This window comes from Aquarana catesbeiana, linkage group LG10 (assembly GCF_042186555.1).
Source record: "Aquarana catesbeiana isolate 2022-GZ linkage group LG10, ASM4218655v1, whole genome shotgun sequence".
NCBI lineage: Eukaryota > Metazoa > Chordata > Amphibia > Anura > Ranidae > Aquarana > Aquarana catesbeiana.
The window spans coordinates 260,533,261-260,553,509 of NC_133333.1; the positions used below are offsets into that span (position 1 = coordinate 260,533,261).

General features: G+C 52.8%; 1 protein-coding gene across 4 annotated transcripts in view; it reads left to right on the forward strand.

The window, feature by feature from the left end:
• LOC141111421 (uncharacterized) overlaps positions 1 to 20,249 on the forward strand; it is a 133,836-nt gene that overhangs the window by 48,284 nt on the left and 65,303 nt on the right. For all 4 annotated transcript variants that reach the window (XM_073603712.1, XM_073603710.1, XM_073603713.1 and 1 more), the window contains one exon: positions 7 to 97. In XM_073603712.1, coding sequence (XP_073459813.1) covers positions 7 to 97 — 91 coding nt within the window. The remainder of the gene's footprint in view (positions 1 to 6; positions 98 to 20,249) is intronic.

Genomic DNA, 20,249 nt, shown 5'->3' on the forward strand with positions numbered 1-20,249 from the left:
CCACAGAGAGGAATTAGACTCGGAGTACGCCCGAGCCATCCAGGAGGAGCTGCAGAGGAAAGCACGGGAGTGCCTTCAGCGGGAGGAGGAAGACAAGGTAAGGAGGTCGCCGAAATCGAAGTGTTAATCATCGCCTGCACATGTATTAGGATTGCGGCTCCAGTCACACTTGTGCGACTTGTCATGTGACTTTGGACAATGGAAACCGATCAGATCTATGCGGCTTAAAGCCACAACGATTTTAAAAAGGGGTTCCTGCACTACTTTGATGCGACTTTCAATGTACAGCAATGTAAACTCTCAAAGGTCGCATGAAAGTCACATCTTAATGTTATCAATGGGACAGTTGTCAAAGTCAACATCCAGGTTGCCCCCATCCACAGTTTCAATGTAAAGTCTCAATGGAGCCTAAAGCTGAATTCTAAAGGCAAAAAAATTAAAGCAGCTCTGTAATCTATTAATGCATCATTTTCATTCATGTGTAATGCGATCGGCCTATCTACATTTGACAGCAGAGCTCGGGGTGTGGGGAGAAGCAGCACGAGGAGCCAGTGAGATGTGTTGCAGTGCAGGGGGCCATACTGATGGGAGGAGAGAGGAGGGTGACAGATGAGCTCATTGGTGTACTGCTTCTCCTTTCACTGTCCAGTCTTTGGGTGGAGGTGTGGAGGAGACCTGTAAGTGAAAGTGTAACTGCAGCAGAGACCGATCTGGCCCGCATTATCAGTGGCGGTGCGTCCATTAAGGCCACACGGGCGCCGACCCCCCTCTATGTAGATGGATAGAATTATGCATTACACGAATCAATCCATGGCCGCCGCCGCCGCCCCCTATTCATGTGTCCGGCCCCTTTTCAGATGCCGGGCGCCTGAATTACAGCAGCGGGGGTGTTTTGAAGCACCTGATTGGCTGAAAGGACAGGCTCTGCGATTGGACATCTATCAGGAGGAGGGGAGGAGACGCATGGAGGACACAGGAGCCGCTGTCTGACCCGCTACAAGGTCCCACCGCTCACCGCCATCACTCGCTGCCTGACCTTCCCCCGAGACGGGGTAAGTGCCGGGCAGACGGCGGCCAGGCGGGGGGGTCACAGTGGCAGCGTTCGATTGTGGCTGCGCCGTGTCTGGCTCTTTAACCATGTGATTGTCTGTGTCCAATCACAGCCGGTCACATATAAATACGGAAGTGCCGTGAATTGGCTCTCCTCGCCTCACACTGACCGAGCGCATGGAGAGGAGTGCCGATCAGGGGAGACCTGGGCAGGTGATCAGGGCACGGATTACAGGAAAGCCCCAGCAGTGCCCATCAGTGATGACAGTCAGTGCCGCCCATCAGTGCAGCAGAAAAATTACTTAATTATAAAATTTACTGACAGAAACTAAGAAAAACTTTTCTTTCAAAATTTTCATCTTTTTTTTTTTTTTAGAAAAAAATAAAGATCCCAGCAGTGATTAATTAAATGCCACCAAAAGAAAGCTCTATTTGTGTGAAGAAAATGAAAAAAAAAATATCATATGTGTACAGTGTTGTATGACCGCGTAATTGTCATTCAAAGTGTGACAGCGCTGAAAACTGAAAATTGGCCTGGGCAGGAAGGGGGTAAAAATGCCCGTTTTATTGAGGTGGTTAAAATGTATTTTTTTCCAAAAAATTGCATTTTGAAAGACCGCTGTGCAGATACCCTGTGACATAAAAAAATTGCAACATTTTACTCTCTAGGGTCTCTGCAAAAAAAAAAAAATATATATATAATGCGAGGAGGTTCTAAGTAATTTTCTAGCAAAAACTCCTGATTTAAACTTGTAAATAAAAAAGTGCCAGAAAAGGCCGTGCCAGCGAGGGGTTTATTGAGGTTTTTTTTGTGCCCAGAGTTCATCTTTGTGATCCCTACAGATCAGCCCCCCATCAGGCGATGTGATTTCCCCGGGGTGGGGGGAGGGGGGGGGTCCTGGAAGGAAGCTCCTCGCTCTCTCTGGAGGTGTTCCCGGTGACAGAGTTGGTGTCAGGCTCAGACACATTCTGCTGTCCGGGTGCCAAACCCTGCTGCCTGTACAGACAGATCCACCGACACTGAGCCAGCGAGGGGGGGGGGGGAGGGGGGGGTCATATTCCATCTCTACACCCAACAGGGGAGTGTCAGACATTTCCCATCTCCGCTCTTCTGCTGTGCTGAACATTTGTGACCGGTAAGGAGAATGACATTCCTGACATCCAGACGTAACATTCCGACTTTTCTGTCCTTCAGCAATATTTTTGAAAGATGCCGGCTGGGAGGTGGGGGGGGGGGGATGGGGGAGGGGGACCACCCGTGTCGGAGGTGTTTGATGGGTGCGGGGGCATCAGGACTGTCGGCTTTCCGAATTGGGGAATTGAAAAGTAGTGATGTCATCGGAGGGCTCCGCCCCCAGAGAATGTCATCACACTGCCTGGAAGGTTGGGGGTGTCACTGGAAGCAACCGCATCACACTCTACGCCTTATCCCACTCCTGGGGGGACTACTGACGGCTCCCACTGTATGGGGGACTATTGACAGCTCCCACTGTATGGGGACTACTGACGGCTCCCACTGTATGGGGACTATTGACGGCTCCCACTGTATGGGGGACTACTGACGGCTCACACTGTATGGGGACTATTGACGGCTCCCACTGTATGGGGACTACTGACGGCTCACACTGTATGGGGACTATTGACGGCTCCCACTGTATGGGGACTACTGATGGCTCCCACTGTAGGGGGACTACTGACGGCTCCCACTGTATGGGGACTACTGATGGCTCCCACTGTAGGGGGACTACTGACGGCTCCCACTGTATGGGGACTACTGACGGCTCCCACTGTATGGGGACTACTGACGGCTCCCACTGTATGGGGACTACTGATGGCTCCCACTGTAGGGGGACTACTGACGGCTCCCACTGTATGGGGACTACTGACGGCTCCCACTGTATGGGGACTACTGACGGCTCCCACTGTATGGGGACTATTGACAGCTCCCACTGTATGGGGACTACTGACGGCTCCCACTGTATGGGGACTATTGACGGCTCCCACTGTAGGGGGACTACTGACGGCTCCCACTGTAGGGGGACTATTGACGGCTCCCACTGTATGGGGACTACTGACGGCTCCCACTGTATGGGGACTACTGACGGCTCCCACTGTATGGGGACTACTGATGGCTCCCACTGTAGGGGGACTACTGACGGCTCCCACTGTATGGGGACTACTGACGGCTCCCACTGTATGGGGACTATTGACAGCTCCCACTGTATGGGGACTATTGACGGCTCCCACTGTATGGGGACTATTGACGGCTCCCACTGTAGGGGGACTACTGACGGCTCCCACTGTAGGGGGACTACTGACGGCTCCCACTGTATGGGGACTACTGACGGCTCCCACTGTATGGGGGACTACTGATGGCTCCCACTGTAGGGGGACTACTGACGGCTCCCACTGTAGGGGGACTACTGACGGCTCCCACTGTAGGGGGACTACTGACGGCTCCCACTGTATGGGGACTACTAATGGCTCCCACTGTATGGGGACTATTGACGGCTCCCACTGTATGAGGGACTACTGATGGCTCCCACTGTAGGGGGACTACTGACGGCTCCCACTGTATGGGGACTACTGACGGCTCCCACTGTATGGGGACTATTGACGGCTCCCACTGTAGGGGGACTAATGACGGCTCCCACTGTAGGGGGACTACTGACGGCTCCCACTGTAGGGGGACTACTGACGGCTCCCACTGTAGGGGGACTACTGACGGCTCCCACTGTATGGGGACTACTGACGGCTCCCACTGTATGGGGGACTACTGACGGCTCCCACTGTAGGGGGACTACTGACGGCTCCCACTGTATGGGGACTATTGACAGCTCCCACTGTATGGGGACTACTGACGGCTCCCACTGTATGGGGACTATTGACGGCTCCCACTGTAGGGGGACTACTGACGGCTCCCACTGTAGGGGGACTACTGACGGCTCCCACTGTATGGGGGACTACTGACGGCTCCCACTGTAGGGGGACTACTGACGGCTCCCACTGTAGGGGGACTACTGACGGCTCCCACTGTAGGGGGACTACTGACGGCTCCCACTGTAGGGGGACTACTGACGGCTCCCACTGTATGGGGACTACTAATGGCTCCCACTGTATGGGGACTATTGACGGCTCCCACTGTATGGGGACTACTGACGGCTCCCACTGTATGGGGACTACTGACGGCTCCCACTGTATGGGGACTACTGACGGCTCCCACTGTATGGGGACTACTGACGGCTCCCACTGTATGGGGACTATTGACGGCTCCCACTGTATGGGGGACTACTGATGGCTCCCACTGTAGGGGGACTACTGACGGCTCCCACTGTAGGGGGACTACTGACGGCTCCCACTGTATGGGGACTACTGACGGCTCCCACTGTATGGGGACTATTGACAGCTCCCACTGTATGGGGACTACTGACGGCTCCCACTGTATGGGGGACTACTGACGGCTCCCACTGTAGGGGGACTACTGACGGCTCCCACTGTATGGGGACTACTGACGGCTCCCACTGTATGGGGACTACTGACGGCTCCCACTGTATGGGGACTACTAATGGCTCCCACTGTAGGGGGGACTACTGACGGCTCCCACTGTAGGGGGACTACTGACGGCTCCCACTGTAGGGGGGACTACTGACGGCTCCCACTGTAGGGGGGACTACTGACGGCTCCCACTGTATGGGGACTACTGACGGCTCCCACTGTATGGGGACTACTGACGGCTCCCACTGTTTGGGGGACTACTGACGGCTCTCACTGTATGGGGGACTACTGACGGCTCCCACTGTAGGGGGACTACTGACGGCTCCCACTGTAGGGGGACTACTGACGGCTCCCACTGTTTGGGGGACTACTGACGGCTCTCACTGTATGGGGGACTACTGACGGCTCCCACTGTAGGGGGACTACTGACGGCTCCCACTGTAGGGGGACTACTGACGGCTCCCACTGTATGGGGACTATTGACGGCTCCCACTGTATGGGGACTATTGACGGCTCCCACTGTATGGGGACTACTGACGGCTCCCACTGTAGGGGGACTACTGACGGCTCCCACTGTAGGGGGACTACTGACGGCTCCCACTGTATGGGGGACTACTGACGGCTCCCACTGTAGGGGGACTACTGACGGCTCCCACTGTAGGGGGGACTACTGACGGCTCCCACTGTATGGGGACTACTGACGGCTCCCACTGTATGGGGACTACTGACGGCTCCCACTGTTTGGGGGACTACTGACGGCTCTCACTGTATGGGGGACTACTGACGGCTCCCACTGTAGGGGGACTACTGACGGCTCCCACTGTAGGGGGACTACTGACGGCTCCCACTGTAGGGGGACTACTGACGGCTCCCACTGTTTGGGGGACTACTGACGGCTCTCACTGTATGGGGGACTACTGACGGCTCCCACTGTAGGGGGACTACTGACGGCTCTCACTGTATGGGGGACTACTGACGGCTCCCACTGTAGGGGGACTACTGACGGCTCCCACTGTAGGGGGACTACTGACGGCTCCCACTGTATGGGGACTATTGACGGCTCCCACTGTATGGGGACTACTGACGGCTCCCACTGTAGGGGGACTACTGACGGCTCCCACTGTAGGGGGACTACTGACGGCTCCCACTGTATGGGGGACTACTGACGGCTCCCACTGTAGGGGGACTACTGACGGCTCCCACTGTAGGGGGGACTACTGACGGCTCCCACTGTAGGGGGGACTACTGACGGCTCCCACTGTATGGGGACTACTGACGGCTCCCACTGTAGGGGGACTACTGACGGCTCCCACTGTAGGGGGACTACTGACGGCTCCCACTGTAGGGGGACTACTGACGGCTCTCACTGTATGGGGGACTACTGACGGCTCCCACTGTATGGGGGACTACTGACGGCTCCCACTGTATGGGGGACTACTGACGGCTCTCACTGTATGGGGGACTACTGACGGCTCCCACTGTAGGGGGACTACTGACGGCTCCCACTGTAGGGGGGACTACTGACGGCTCCCACTGTATGGGGACTACTGACGGCTCCCACTGTATGGGGACTACTGACGGCTCCCACTGTATGGGGACTACTGACGGCTCCCACTGTATGGGGGACTACTGACGGCTCCCACTGTAGGGGGACTACTGACGGCTCCCACTGTATGGGGACTACTGACGGCTCCCACTGTAGGGGGACTACTGACGGCTCCCACTGTATGGGGACTACTGACGGCTCCCACTGTATGGGGACTACTGACGGCTCCCACTGTAGGAGGACTACTGACGGCTCCCACTGTATGGGGACTACTGACGGCTCCCACTGTAGGGGGACTACTGACGGCTCCCACTGTAGGGGGACTACTGACGGCTCCCACTGTAGGGGGACTACTGACGGCTCCCACTGTAGGGGGACTACTGACGGCTCTCACTGTATGGGGGACTACTGACGGCTCCCACTGTAGGGGGACTACTGACGGCTCTCACTGTATGGGGGACTACTGACGGCTCCCACTGTAGGGGGACTACTGACGGCTCCCATATAGGAATGGACTTTTGAAGAACCGGCTCCTTCAGAACTTTGTGCACTCGGGCCGGGAAATATTCTGCCCCTCTGAGGGCCGGACACTGAGCTGACCACTCTGACGGGGAGAGAATACAAGTGAATAAAAGATTATCACTGGTGTTGTGCGCGTCCCAAGGCTTAAAGTGGTTCTAAAGCCTAAACATTTTTTACCTCAATGCATGTTTTAGGCATTGATCCCCCCCCCCTCCTTATAATTACCGGAGCCCTCATTCGATATAGCGACATGCACGTCTGCAGCTCTTCTCTTCCCTCCCTTCCGGGTCTCGCTGGCTTTGCTGGGGGAACCAGGAGCCATTGGCTCACGCTGCTGCCAATCAAAGCCAGTGACCAGGAAGTGGGAGGCGGGGCCGAGCCAGGAGCGAGCGCGCATGAGTGCCCCCATGGGAAGCGGCTTCTAATGGGGGGGGAAACTGGAAAGAGAGGAGGGGCCAGGAGTGCCGGTGAGGGACCTGAGAAGAGGAGGTTTGGGGGTCACTATGTGTAATTCCATTACACAGAGCAGGTAAGTACACAGAAGAATTGGGAATATATTGTGATTTGTGTTTTTTAATTCATTAAAGTATATTTTTTCGCAAAAAAATTGTAAAGCCACGGCTCAAATACCCTGTGACATAAAAAATTGCAACGATCGCCATTTTATTCCCTAGGGTCTCTGCTAATAAAAAAAAAATCTATAATGTTTGGGGCAGTGGTGGCCGCTCATTAGGGGTGCACGGGCGCCCCCCCCCCCCCCCCCAATCCATTGGCTTTAATAAGGGTGGGCTCAGGGAGCAGAGCATTGCACCCTGAGCCCACCCTGTTGTGTGACATTTAGCAAATTTTAATATTATTGTCTTCCTGTTTCTCCTCCCGGCCAATCAGGAAGCGGGTTCTAAGACCCGAATGGCCGAGAGGAGAAGCGACGGCCGGGACACAGAGGAGAGGGAGGGGGGAAAGCCGCTTCCACAGTTGTGACCGGCACGGGGTAAGTGCGGGGCTGACGGGGGCCTGGCAGGTGAGGGGGTGAGCCGGGGGGGGGGGGGTAGTGTGGGGTGGCGGGTTAGAGCGACGGGGGGGGAGGGGCTGTGGTCAGGTCTGTCTGCCACCCCCCTAAACCGATGGAGCACCAGCTGCCACTGGTTTTGGGGGTTATAAGTCATTTTCTAGCAAAAAATACTGATTTAAACTTGTAAACAAAAAATGCCAGAAAAGGCCGAGTCTTAGTAAAATTCTAAACAAAACTTTCTTTTTCATTTTGGATACAGTAAGGGGGGAGGGGGGGAGGGTTATAACCTCTGTCAGCTTTTTTTTCTTTTTTTTTTTTTTTTTTTCGGCACCTGTGTCCCAGTGATGAGATTTCCCTTCACTTCCTGTCCCATAGTCAAACAGGAAGTGAGAGGAAATCCCTGCAAATTAAGGGAATTCCTTGGGGACCCCCCCCCCCCCCCAGGTCACCAGAACTAGTGTCCCCATTGGAACATTTCCCCTCTATTACTTTTCTGGGGACAACCCAAAATTTGGGATTTTATTTTAGATTCGCTTTCAATGATAACGATCAGCAGGACAATTAGAGAGTGAGAACGGGGAACAGAGACAACAATAAAAACTGACAGGGGGTCTAATCCCTCTGCCCTCCATCCAAAACTTTAAAAAAATAAACAGTTTTGCCTTTTAGCTTTAACTTTATTTAACTTAACATATTTATTTATTTAACCTTAACTTCATTTCTTAACCCTTTATTTTGCAAAGTAAATGTCTTTTCCTTTTAGTATATATTTAGTACATCTCCCCGGTGATTCAGTTCTGCAGTCAGGCCGAGGAATGGTCGGGCTCCCCGAGGGCCGGACACCGGGGCTGACTATTCTCCTCTGACAGGGAGAGAATACAAGTGAATACGAGCACACACAGCCACCCCTAATGTTAGGCTGCACTCCATTTACCTTCTTTATGAATTACTTCTGTGTTTGGTCGTTTTTTTTTTAATAAATAATTGTGAATAGCGCTACAGTGCCTTGCAAAAGTATTCACCCCCCCCCCCTTGGCATTTTTGGTGTTTTGTTGCCTCACAACCTGGAACTAACATGAATTGTTTGAGGATTTTCATCATTTAATTTACAGAACACGCCCACAACTTTGAGGATTTTTTTCTTTTTATTGTGAAGCAAACAACAAATAGGACAAAATAACAGAAAAAGTCAATGTGCAAAACTATTCACCCCCCTAAAGTCAATACTTTGTAGAGCCACCTTTTGCACCTATCACAGCACCAAGTCTCTTTGGATAAGTCTCTATGAGGTGCCACATCTCACCACTGGGGTTTTTGTCCATTCCTCCTCGCAAAACTGCTCCAGCTCCTTCAAGTTGGATGGTTTTGCGCTTGTGAACAGCAATCTTTAAGTCTGACCACAGATTTTCTATTGGATTGAGGTCTGGGCTTTGACTAGGCCATTCCAACACATTTCCATGTTTCCCTTTAAACCACTCAAGTGTTGCTTTAGCAGTGTGTTTGGGGTCATTGTCCTGCTGGAAGGTGAACCTCCGTCCTAGCCTCAAATCACACACAGAATGCTACAGGTTTTGCTCAAGAATATCCCTGTATTTAGCACCATCCATCTTCCCCTCAACTCTGACCAGTTTCCCAGTCCTGACTGCTGAAAAACATCCCCACAACATGATGCTGCCACCACCATGTTTCACAGTGGGGATGGTGTTCTTTGGGTGATGTGATGTGTTGGGTTTGCGCCAGACATAGCGTTTTCTTTGATGGCCAAAAAGTTGAATTTTAGTCTCCTCAGACCAGAGCACCTTCCTCTATACATTTTGGGAGTCTCCCACATGCCTTTTCACAAACTCAAAACATTCCATTTTGTTTTTTGCTGAAAGTAATGACTTTCTTCTGGCCACTCTGCTATAAAACCCAACTCTATGGAGCGTACGGCTTATTGTGGTCCTATGTACAGATACTCCAGTCTCTGCTGTGGAACTCTGCAGCTCCTCCAGGGTTCCCTTAGGTCTCTGTGCTCCTCTCTGATTAATGTCCTCCTTGCCCGCTCTGTGAGTTTTGGTGTGCGGCCGTCTCTTGGCAGGTTTGCTGTTGTGTCATGTTCTTTCCATTTGGTTATGATAGATTTGATGGGGCTCCTAGGGATCATCAAAGATTTGGAGATTTTTTTATAACCTAACCCTGACTTGTACTTCTCAACAACATTGTCCCTTACTTGTCTGGAGAGTTCCTTGGTCTTCATGGCAGTGTTTGGTTAGTGGTGCCTCTTGCTGAGGTGTTGCAGCCTCTGGGGCCTTTCACAAAGGTGTGTCTATGTAATGACAGGTCATGTGACACTTAGATTGCACACAGGTGGACATCATTTCACTAATTATGTGACTTCTGAAGGTAATTGGTGGCACTAGAGCTTTTTATGGGCTTCATAACAAAGGGGGGTGAATACATACGCACATGACAATTATCAGTTCTTTTATTTCTGAAAAATAGTTTTATGTATATATTTTTCTAATTTTACTTCACCAACTTAGACTATTGTGTTCTGATCATCACATATAATTCAGATTAAACAAACATTGAAATAAAGGCTGTAATGTAACAAAATAGGTAAAAAGCCAAGGGGGGTGAATACTTTTTCAAGGCACTGTAGATTCAAACACACAGGTAATATACAGAAACCCCATTTTAAGATTTTTGGAATCATTTCAGCAACCGCATATTGCGCACATAAAAACGATTCCAGGAATACATTTTATTATTTTCGGGAACAAAGAATTCCCGGGCCAGCCGGGCGGATGCAGCTTGTTTGACTTGGATTCTGGAAGTTCCCCGGGACGTGCCAGGGATGGATCCATAGGGCTGGACAGAAGCTGCTGCTCTGCTTAGGAAGATGTGGAGGGGCTGTACAGCTCAGGAGTGACTGGAGAGATGTCTGCATGGGAGAGAGGGGGACCAATGAATGGGAGAGAGGGGGGCCAATGAATGGGAGAGAGGGGGGCCAATGAATGGGAGAGAGGGGGGCAATGAATGGGAGAGAGGGGGGGCAATGAATGGGAGAGAGGGGGGGCAATGAATGGGGGAGAGAGGGGGGCAATGAATGGGAGAGAGGGGGGCCAATGAACGGGAGAGAGAGGGGGGCCAATGAATGGGGGAGAGAGGGGGCCAATGAATGGGAGAGAGGGGGGCCAATGAATGGGAGAGAGGGGGGCAATGAATGGGAGAGAGGGGGGGCAATGAATGGGGGAGAGAGGGGGGCAATGAATGGGGGAGAGAGGGGGCCAATGAATGGGAGAGAGGGGGGCCAATGAATGGGAGAGAGGGGGGCAATGAATGGGAGAGAGGGGGGGCAATGAATGGGGGAGAGAGGGGGGCAATGAATGGGAGAGAGGGGGGCCAATGAATGGGGGAGAGAGGGGGGCAATGAATGGGGGAGAGAGGGGGGCTAATCAATGGGAGAGAGGGGGGCCAATCAATGGGAGAGAGGGGGGCCATCAGTAGGAGAGAGGGCGGGCCATTCATGGGAGAGGGGGGCCATCAATGGGAGAGAGGGCGGACCAATCAATGGGAGAGAGGAGGCCAATCAATGGGAGAGAAGAGACCAATCAATGGGAGAGAAGAGGCCAATCAATGGGAGAGAGGGGGGCCAATCAATGGGAGAGAGGGGGGCCAATCATGGGGTGAGTCTGTCACAGGCTCTGAAACATTGCATCACTTATATGCCTAATAAAGGGGTCTTGTGAGCAGGGCCAAGAAGGGGGGTGGGCAGAAGGCACAGCTGCCCTGGGCGCACTGTGTATTGTAGGGATGGAGGCGCCGCAAGTTCCTTCTACTGTAAGGCTGACAGGAGTATTGACGGCATCATAACTACTTCTGTCGGCCCAGCGCTGGAAGCGTCAAGGAGAAAAAGAGAGTCAGGAAGAGGTGCGGGCTGTGCTCTCTCTCCCCCTCCTCCTCATAAGCTTACACATAATGAAAGGGGGGGGGGGCAGCAATTTGGCATCTTGCCCTGGGCACTGGATAATCTTGTCCCAGCACTGCCTTTTGGGGCTCTAAAATGTTGCATTAGATGCCTACAAAAGGGGTCCTATGAGGATCTGAAACATTGCAATACATGCCTATAACAGGGGTCCTGTGAGGCTCTGCAACATTGCACCACGTGCCTGACTTGGGCATCTGATGCAACATTTCAGAACCTCACAGGACCCCTTTTTTAGGCATGTGAGGCAAGGTTTCAGAGCTTTGCAGGACCCTTCACTAGGTAGATGATGCCATTCACAGGACCCCTTCCTTAGGCATGTCATGTATCATTTCAAAGTCTCACAGGACCCCTTCCTTAGGCATCTGATACAACGTTTCGGAACCCTTGCAGGACCCTTTGCTAGGCATGTGATGCCAAGTTTCTGAACCTCGTCAAAGATCACACATCTGGTGAAGGGGTCCTGCAAGGCTCTGAAATGTCACACTGGTTGTGATCACTTTAATAAATGTCCGGACGGTATGTGCAGATCTCTGAGTCCCTAGTGACCCCATCTCTTGTCCCCGGAGTCTCTTGTCCCCGGAGTCTCTTGTCCCCGGAGTCTCTTGTCCCCGGAGTCTCTTGTCCCCGGAGTCTCTTGTCCCCGGAGTCTCTTGTCCCCGGGGTCTCTTTTCCTTCTCTTCGGAGTCTCTTGTCCTCGGAGTCTCTTGTCCTCGGAGTCTCTTGTCCTCGGAGTCTCTTGTCCTCGGAGTCTCTTGTCCCCGGAGTCTCTTGTCCCCGGAGTCTCTTGTCCCCGGAGTCTCTTGTCCCCGGAGTCTCTTGTCCTCCTCCCCGGAGTCTCTTGTCCTCCTCCCCGGAGTCTCTTGTCCTCCTCCCCGGAGTCTCTTGTCCCCGGAGTCTCTTGTCCCGGAGTCTCTTGTCCCCGGAGTCTCTTGTCCCCGGAGTCTCTTGCCCCCGGAGTCTCTTGTCCTCAGAGTCTCTTGTCCTTGTCCCCGGAGTCTCTTGTCCTCAGAGTCTCTTGTCCTTGTCCCCGGAGTCTCTTGTCCCCAGAGTCTCTTGTCCTTGTCCCCGGAGTCTCTTGTCCTCAGAGTCTCTTGTCCTCAGAGTCTCTTGTCCTCAGAGTCTCTTGTCCTCAGAGTCTCTTGTCCTCAGAGTCTCTTGTCCTCGGAGTCTCTTGTCCCCGGAGTCTCTTGTCCCCGGAGTCTCTTGTCCTCCTCCCCGGAGTCTCTTGTCCTCCTCCCCGGAGTCTCTTGTCCTCCTCCCCGGAGTCTCTTGTCCTCCTCCCCGGAGTCTCTTGTCCCCGGAGTCTCTTCTCCTTCTCCTCGGAGTCTCTTCTCCTTCTCCTCGGAGTCTCTTCTCCTTCTCCTCGGAGTCTCTTCTCCTTCTCCTCGGAGTCTCTTCTCCTTCTCCTCGGAGTCTCTTCTCCTCGGAGTCTCTTCTCCTTCTCCTCGGAGTCTCTTGTCCCCGGAGTCTCTTGTCCCCGGAGTCTCTTGTCCCCGGAGTCTCTTGTCCCCGGAGTCTCTTGTCCCCGGAGTCTCTTGTCCCCGGAGTCTCTTGTCCCCGGAGTCTCTTGTCCCCGGAGTCTCTTGTCCTTCTCCCCGGAGTCTCTTGTCCTCGGAGTCTCTTGTCCTTCTCCCCGGAGTCTCTTGTCCTCGGAGTCTCTTGTCCTTCTCCCCGGAGTCTCTTGTCCCCGGAGTCTCTTGTCCCCGGAGTCTCTTGTCCCCGGAGTCTCTTCTCCTTCTCCTCGGAGTCTCTTCTCCTTCTCCTCGGAGTCTCTTCTCCTTCTCCTCGGAGTCTCTTCTCCTCGGAGTCTCTTCTCCTCTGAGTCTCTTCTCCTCGGAGTCTCTTCTCCTCGGAGTCTCTTCTCCTTCTCCTCGGAGTCTCTTCTCCTCGGAGTCTCTTCTCCTCGGAGTCTCTTCTCCTCGGAGTCTCTTCTCCTTCTCCTCGGAGTCTCTTCTCCTTCTCCTCGGAGTCTCTTCTCCTCGGAGTCTCCGGCTTGGTGGGGGACTTCCAGTCTTGGTAATCCCCTCGGTATCCTCATCGCCGGTTCCCCTCTGTCTGTAGAAGACGTTTCTCCTCTTCTCACTTTCCTTCCTCTCTGTATCACAACTCAGACAAATCCTTTATTTTTCCTCCATTTCCTGCCATTGTTTCTGCGGTTTTATTTTCCTGCGATGATCTAATAATATTTATTACTTTGTTTTTTTTAGTCAGATATTTGTGGACTTTTTATGTGATGAAAATAACCGCTTTGGGTGTTTTTCAAGTTCTCTGAATTCTGAAAAAAATAAAATCCCGCTGTGTGTGATGTGATGGGAAGTTTCTATCTCTGCGGATTGTTTTCTGTCTCTTCCTCTGAAGATGAAGCCACGTGGATTTTATGGTGACCAACCGAACCGCCTGGATCTTTGGGCACCTTAAAGCTGAACTCCGGGACAAATTCTATACATAGGAGATTTACACCAAGAACTTGTGGGTCTTGTCCCTCCCCCTGCCTGTGATTGGACAGACAAAGGAGAAGCAGCAGACCCATGAGCTCATCCCTCTGGCACTCTGCTCTCTCCTCCTACCAGCATGTCCTTTGTTAGCACTTGAGCACTGCAGCACATCTGATTGTGCTGAACCGCGGCACTCCTAATTGTGAGGATTTAGATGAAGAGTAACTTTATGTTCGCCCCACCCCCTTCTCTACCACGCCGCCATCTTTAAGTATCTTGTGCATGTGCCAGGGAAACCCCCCATGCATGTGCAGATGTGCCACAGATCTCTGCTGGGTTCTAAAGACACACCGGCGCCACACACGGAATCCTACGGCGTGCATGAGCCCATCGATAAAACTGCCTTCTAAGAGGTGTGAGGGCGCCGCAGGAGACAGCGGGGGGGGGGGGCGCTGCATCATTCTTCCCTAGGCAAGAAAGAAGGAAGTTCTGCAATGCTCCACTAAAAGAGAAGAAAGGGAGGGAGGAGCCAGGAAATTGGTTTATGGGGTGAAGCTGAGATTTATCAGGACCGGCACAGGAAGGGATACGGCTAAACTACAACATAAGAAGCAGCAGAGGGTGCCAACTAAGTGCAGTATATAGGAAAAGACCATTAAAAAACACAAGTGGCAACTCACACGATGCATAAAGATTGAAGTGTGTCTCCATCCAGTGCGGATTGTTGTGGAGCCTCAGTGTGTCTTCAGGAGCCCAGAAACCAATGCCGTTGTCAGGAGCTTGTAGGACAGAGGTTTTGTTTCCACTCTGTGGGGGCTACTGTCGGCTCCCACTCGGGGGGGTTACTGGGGGGCTCTAACTCTAGGGGGCTACTGACTGCTTCCTCTCTGGGGGGGGGGGGCTACTGACTTCTTCCTCTCTGGGGGGGGCTACTGACTGCTTCCACTCTGGGGGGGCTACTGACTGCTTCCACTCTGGGGGGGGGCTACTGACTTCTTCCTCTCTGGGGGGGCTACTGACTGCTTCCACTCTGGGGGGGCTGACTGCTTCCTCTCTGGGGGGGGGGGCTACTGACTGCTTCCTCTCTGGGGGGGCTACTGACTGCTTCCTCTCTGGGGGGGGGGCTACTGACTTCTTCCTCTCTGGGGGGGCTACTGACTGCTTCCACTCTGGGGGGGCTACTGACTGCTTCCACTCTGGGGGGGGCTACTGACTTCTTCCTCTCTGGGGGGGCTACTGACTGCTTCCACTCTGGGGGGGCTGACTGCTTCCTCTCGGGGGGGGGGGGCTACTGACTGCTTCCTCTCTGGGGGGGCTACTGACTGCTTCCTCTCTGGGGGGGGCTACTGACTGCTTCCTCTCTGGGGGGGGGGCTACTGACGGCTCCCACTCTGGGGGGGCTACTGACTGCTTCCTCTCTGGGGGGGGCTACTGACGGCTTCCTCTCTGGGGGGGGGGCTACTGACAGCTCCCACTCTGGGGGGGCTACTGACGGCTCCCACTCTGGGGGGGCTACTGACTGCTTCCACTCTGGGGGGGGGGGGCTACTGACTGCTTCCTCTCTGGGGGGGCTACTGCTTCCTCTCTGGGGGGCTACTGACTGCTTCCTCTCTGGGGGGCTACTGACTGCTTCCTCTCTGGGGGGCTACTGACTGCTTCCACTCTGGGGGGGCTACTGACTGCTTCCACTCTGGGGGGGGGGGCTACTGACTGCTTCCTCTCTGGGGGGGCTACTGCTTCCTCTCTGGGGGGCTACTGACTGCTTCCTCTCTGGGGGGGCTACTGACTGCTTCCTCTCTGGGGGGGCTACTGACTGCTTCCTCTCTGGGGGGGCTACTGACTGCTTCCTCTCTGGGGGGGATACTGACTGCTTCCTCTCTGGGGGGGGGGGCTACTGACTGCTTCCACTCTGGGGGGGCTACTGACTGCTTCCACTCTGGGGGGGCTACTGACTGCTTCCTCTCTGGGGGGGGGGCTACTGACTTCTTCCTCTCTGGGGGGGCTACTGACTGCTTCCACTCTGGGGGGGGCTACTGACTGCTTCCTCTCTGGGGGGGGGCTACTGACGGCTCCCACTCTGGGGGGGCTACTGACTGCTTCCTCTCTGGGGGGGGGCTACTGACTTCTTCCTCTCTGGGGGGGCTACTGACTGCTTCCACTCTGGGGGGGGCTACTGACTGCTTCCTCTCTGGGGGGGGGCTACTGACGGCTCCCACTCTGGGGGGGGGGGGCTACTGACGGCTCCCACTCTGGGGGGGCTACTGACTGCTTCCTCTCTGGGGGGGGCTACTGACTGCTTCCTCTCTGGGGGGGCTACTGACTGCTTCCTCTCTGGGGGGGCTACTGACTGCTTCCTCGCTGGGGGGGGGCTACTGACTGCTTCCTCTCTGGGGGGGCTACTGACTGCTTCCACTCTGGGGGGGCTACTGACTGCTTCAACTCTGGGGGGCTACTGACTGCTTCCTCTCTGGGGGGGCTACTGACTGCTTCCACTCTGGGGGGGGGGGGGGGGGCTACTGACTGCTTCCTCTCTGGGGGGGCTACTGACTGCTTCCTCTCTGGGGGGCTACTGACTGCTTCCTCTCTGGGGGGCTACTGACTGCTTCCTCTCTGGGGGGCTACTGACTGCTTCCTCTCTGGGGGGGCTACTGACTGCTTCCTCTCTGGGGGGGCTACTGACTGCTTCCACTCTGAGGGGGGGGGGCTACTGACTGCTTCCTCTCTGGGGGGGCTACTGACTGCTTCCTCTCTGGGGGGGCTACTGACTGCTTCCTCTCTGGGGGGGCTACTGACTGCTTCCTCTCTGGGGGGGGGCTACTGACGGCTTCCTCTCTGGGGGGGGGGCTACTGACGGCTCCCACTCTGGGGGGGGGCTACTGACTGCTTCCTCTCTGGGGGGGCTACTGACTGCTTCCACTTTGGGGGGGCTACTGACTGCTTCCACTCTGAGGGGGGGGCTACTGACTGCTTCCTCTCGGGGGGCTACTGACTGCTTCCACTCTGGGGGGCTACTGACTGCTTCCACTCTGGGGGGGCTACTGACTGCTTCCACTCTGGGGGGGGCTACTGACTGCTTCCTCTCTGGGGGGGCTACTGACTGCTTCCACTCTGGGGGCTACTGACTGCTTCCACTCTGAGGGGGGGGCTACTGACTGCTTCCTCTCTGGGGGGGCTACTGACTGCTTCCTCTCTGGGGGGGCTACTGACTGCTTCCACTCTGGGGGGGCTACTGACTGCTTCCTCTCTGGGGGGGGCTACTGACTGCTTCCTCTCTGGGGGGGGCTACTGACTGCTTCCACTCTGGGGGGCTACTGACAGCTCTCACTCTGGGGGGGGGGGGCTGCTGAGGGTTTTGTTTCCTACACATTTTCTGACAATGCCATCTGCTTCCTGGCACCGGGTGGATGACACGCTCTCATCTTTATGCATTGTGTGAGTTGTCACTTGTGATTTTTATTAAAGTCTTTTCCTACATACCGCACTTAGTTGGGGCCCTCTGCTGTCTCCTTTTATGGGGTGAAGGGACACTATGAAAAGTTACCACCAAAGGTGAATAGTAAAAACATTTTCAGCCTAAGGCAACCAATCTGGTTCAGCGTTTTGGATTTGATCGTCTTGTATGGCGGACGGTTATTCAGATGGCGGCAGTAAAGATTTGGGTTACCAGGTTAGATTGGCGAACATTAATGTTTATTTATAAAGGGGATATTTTATAGGGTCATTGGTGTGTTCTCACCCAGAACGGTAATTATGTCCATATACTGACCCCACCCCGGGGTGATCCCACCATACACACGATGACGCCGGCCGCGGGCGAAGTGCGGAGTCCTCGGTCTGTCCGCTCATTTTTATATTCCCCGGAGGAAGGTTCTCATCTGATAGAAAAATCATACAAATTCCCTGTCTTAGAAATCTCCTCCCCCGTCGTGCCGGCCAGCCGGAGGTCAGCCGTAACCACCATGGTTAACCATAATTGTGAGTCACAAAACTTTCCTCGTGTGATGATGTAAAACCCCCAACAATCGGCGTCTCCCATCTGATCCTTTCTGGGCTGAAACTGATAATCTGATTGGAAAATCTCCCTTTAGATCTTCTAAAAAATGATGTAATGTAAGGGCGGGCGCCGGGCGCGCCTGATAGATAGATAGATAGATAGATAGATAGATAGATAGATAGAGAGATAGAGAGATAGATAGATAGAGAGAGAGAGATAGAGAGATAGATAGATAGATAGATAGATAGATAGATAGATAGATAGATAGACTTTATTGTCATTGTATACATACAACAACATTTTTCGGATACTCTTTACAGCAGCAATAAAACATTTCTCAAGAAAACCACAAATACATACTCCTAGTACACGCCCACATATCTATTTAAATATATCAAGATATAAAATGTTATTTAAAAATAAATAAATAAAAGAATGTTAAAATTCTACATAAAATTCCTAAAACACTGTACCTGATGGGAATATGGACAATACGGCCCTAGGGAAAAAACTATGCTTTAAGCGATTAGTGTGCGTTTTAAGTGTTCTATATCTTTTCCCTGATGGCAATGAGACAAACACTCTGTAACCTGGGTGGGTTGGATCAATACTAATAGCTTTTGCCCACTTTTTTAATCGGCTGGCATATGCTGTGTCCAAATTTGGTAGATCTGTTCCTATGATCCGCTGTGCTGTTTACACCACACGAGACGGGCACTTCTTATCCTCCGCCCTGCAGCTGGCATACCACACTACACTACATACCACACTACACTACACTACACTACATACCACACTACACTACACTACATACCACACTACTCTACATACCACACTACACTACATACCACACTACACTACACTACATACCACACTACACTACATACCACACTACACTACATACCACACTACACTACATACCACACTACACTACACTACATACCACACTACACTACACTACATACCACACTACACTACATACCACACTACACTACACTACATACCACACTACACTACACTACATACCACACTACACTACTCTACATACCACACTACACTACATACCACACTACACTACACTACATACCACACTACACTACATACCACACTACACTACATACCACACTACACTACATACCACACTACACTACACTACATACCACACTACACTACATACCACACTACACTGCATACCACACTACACTACATACCACACTACACTACATACCACACTACACTGCATACCACACTACACTACATACCACACTACACTACATACCACACTACACTACATACCACACTACACTACATACCACACTACACTACATACCACACTACACTGCATACCACACTACACTGCATACCACACTACACTGCATACCACACTACACTACATACCACACTACACTACATACCACACTACACTACATACCACACTACTCTACATACCACACTACTCTGCATACCACACTACACTGCATACCACACTACACTGCATACCACACTACACTGCATACCACACTACACTGCATACCACACTACACTACATACCACACTACACTACATACCACACTACACTACACTGCATACCACACTACACTGCATACCACACTACACTACATACCACACTACACTACATACCACACTACACTACACACCACACTACATACCACACTACTCTACATACCACACTACACTACATACCACACTACTCTACATACCACACTACACTACATACCACACTACATACCACACTACTCTACATACCACACTACACTGCATACACTACACTACATACCACACTACACTACATACCACACTACATACCACACTACACTACATACCACACTACACTACATACCACACTACATACCACACTACACTACATACCACACTACACTACATACCACACTACATACCACACTACTCTACATACCACACTACTCTACATACCACACTACACTACATACCACACTACACTACATACCACACCACACTACACTACATACCACACCACACTACACTACATACCGCACTACACTACATACCACACCACACTACACTACATACCACACTACACTACATACCACACTACACTGCATACCACACTACACTGCATACCACACTACACTACATACCACACTACACTACATACCACACTACACTGCATACCACACTACATACCACACTACTCTACATACCACACTACACTACATACCACA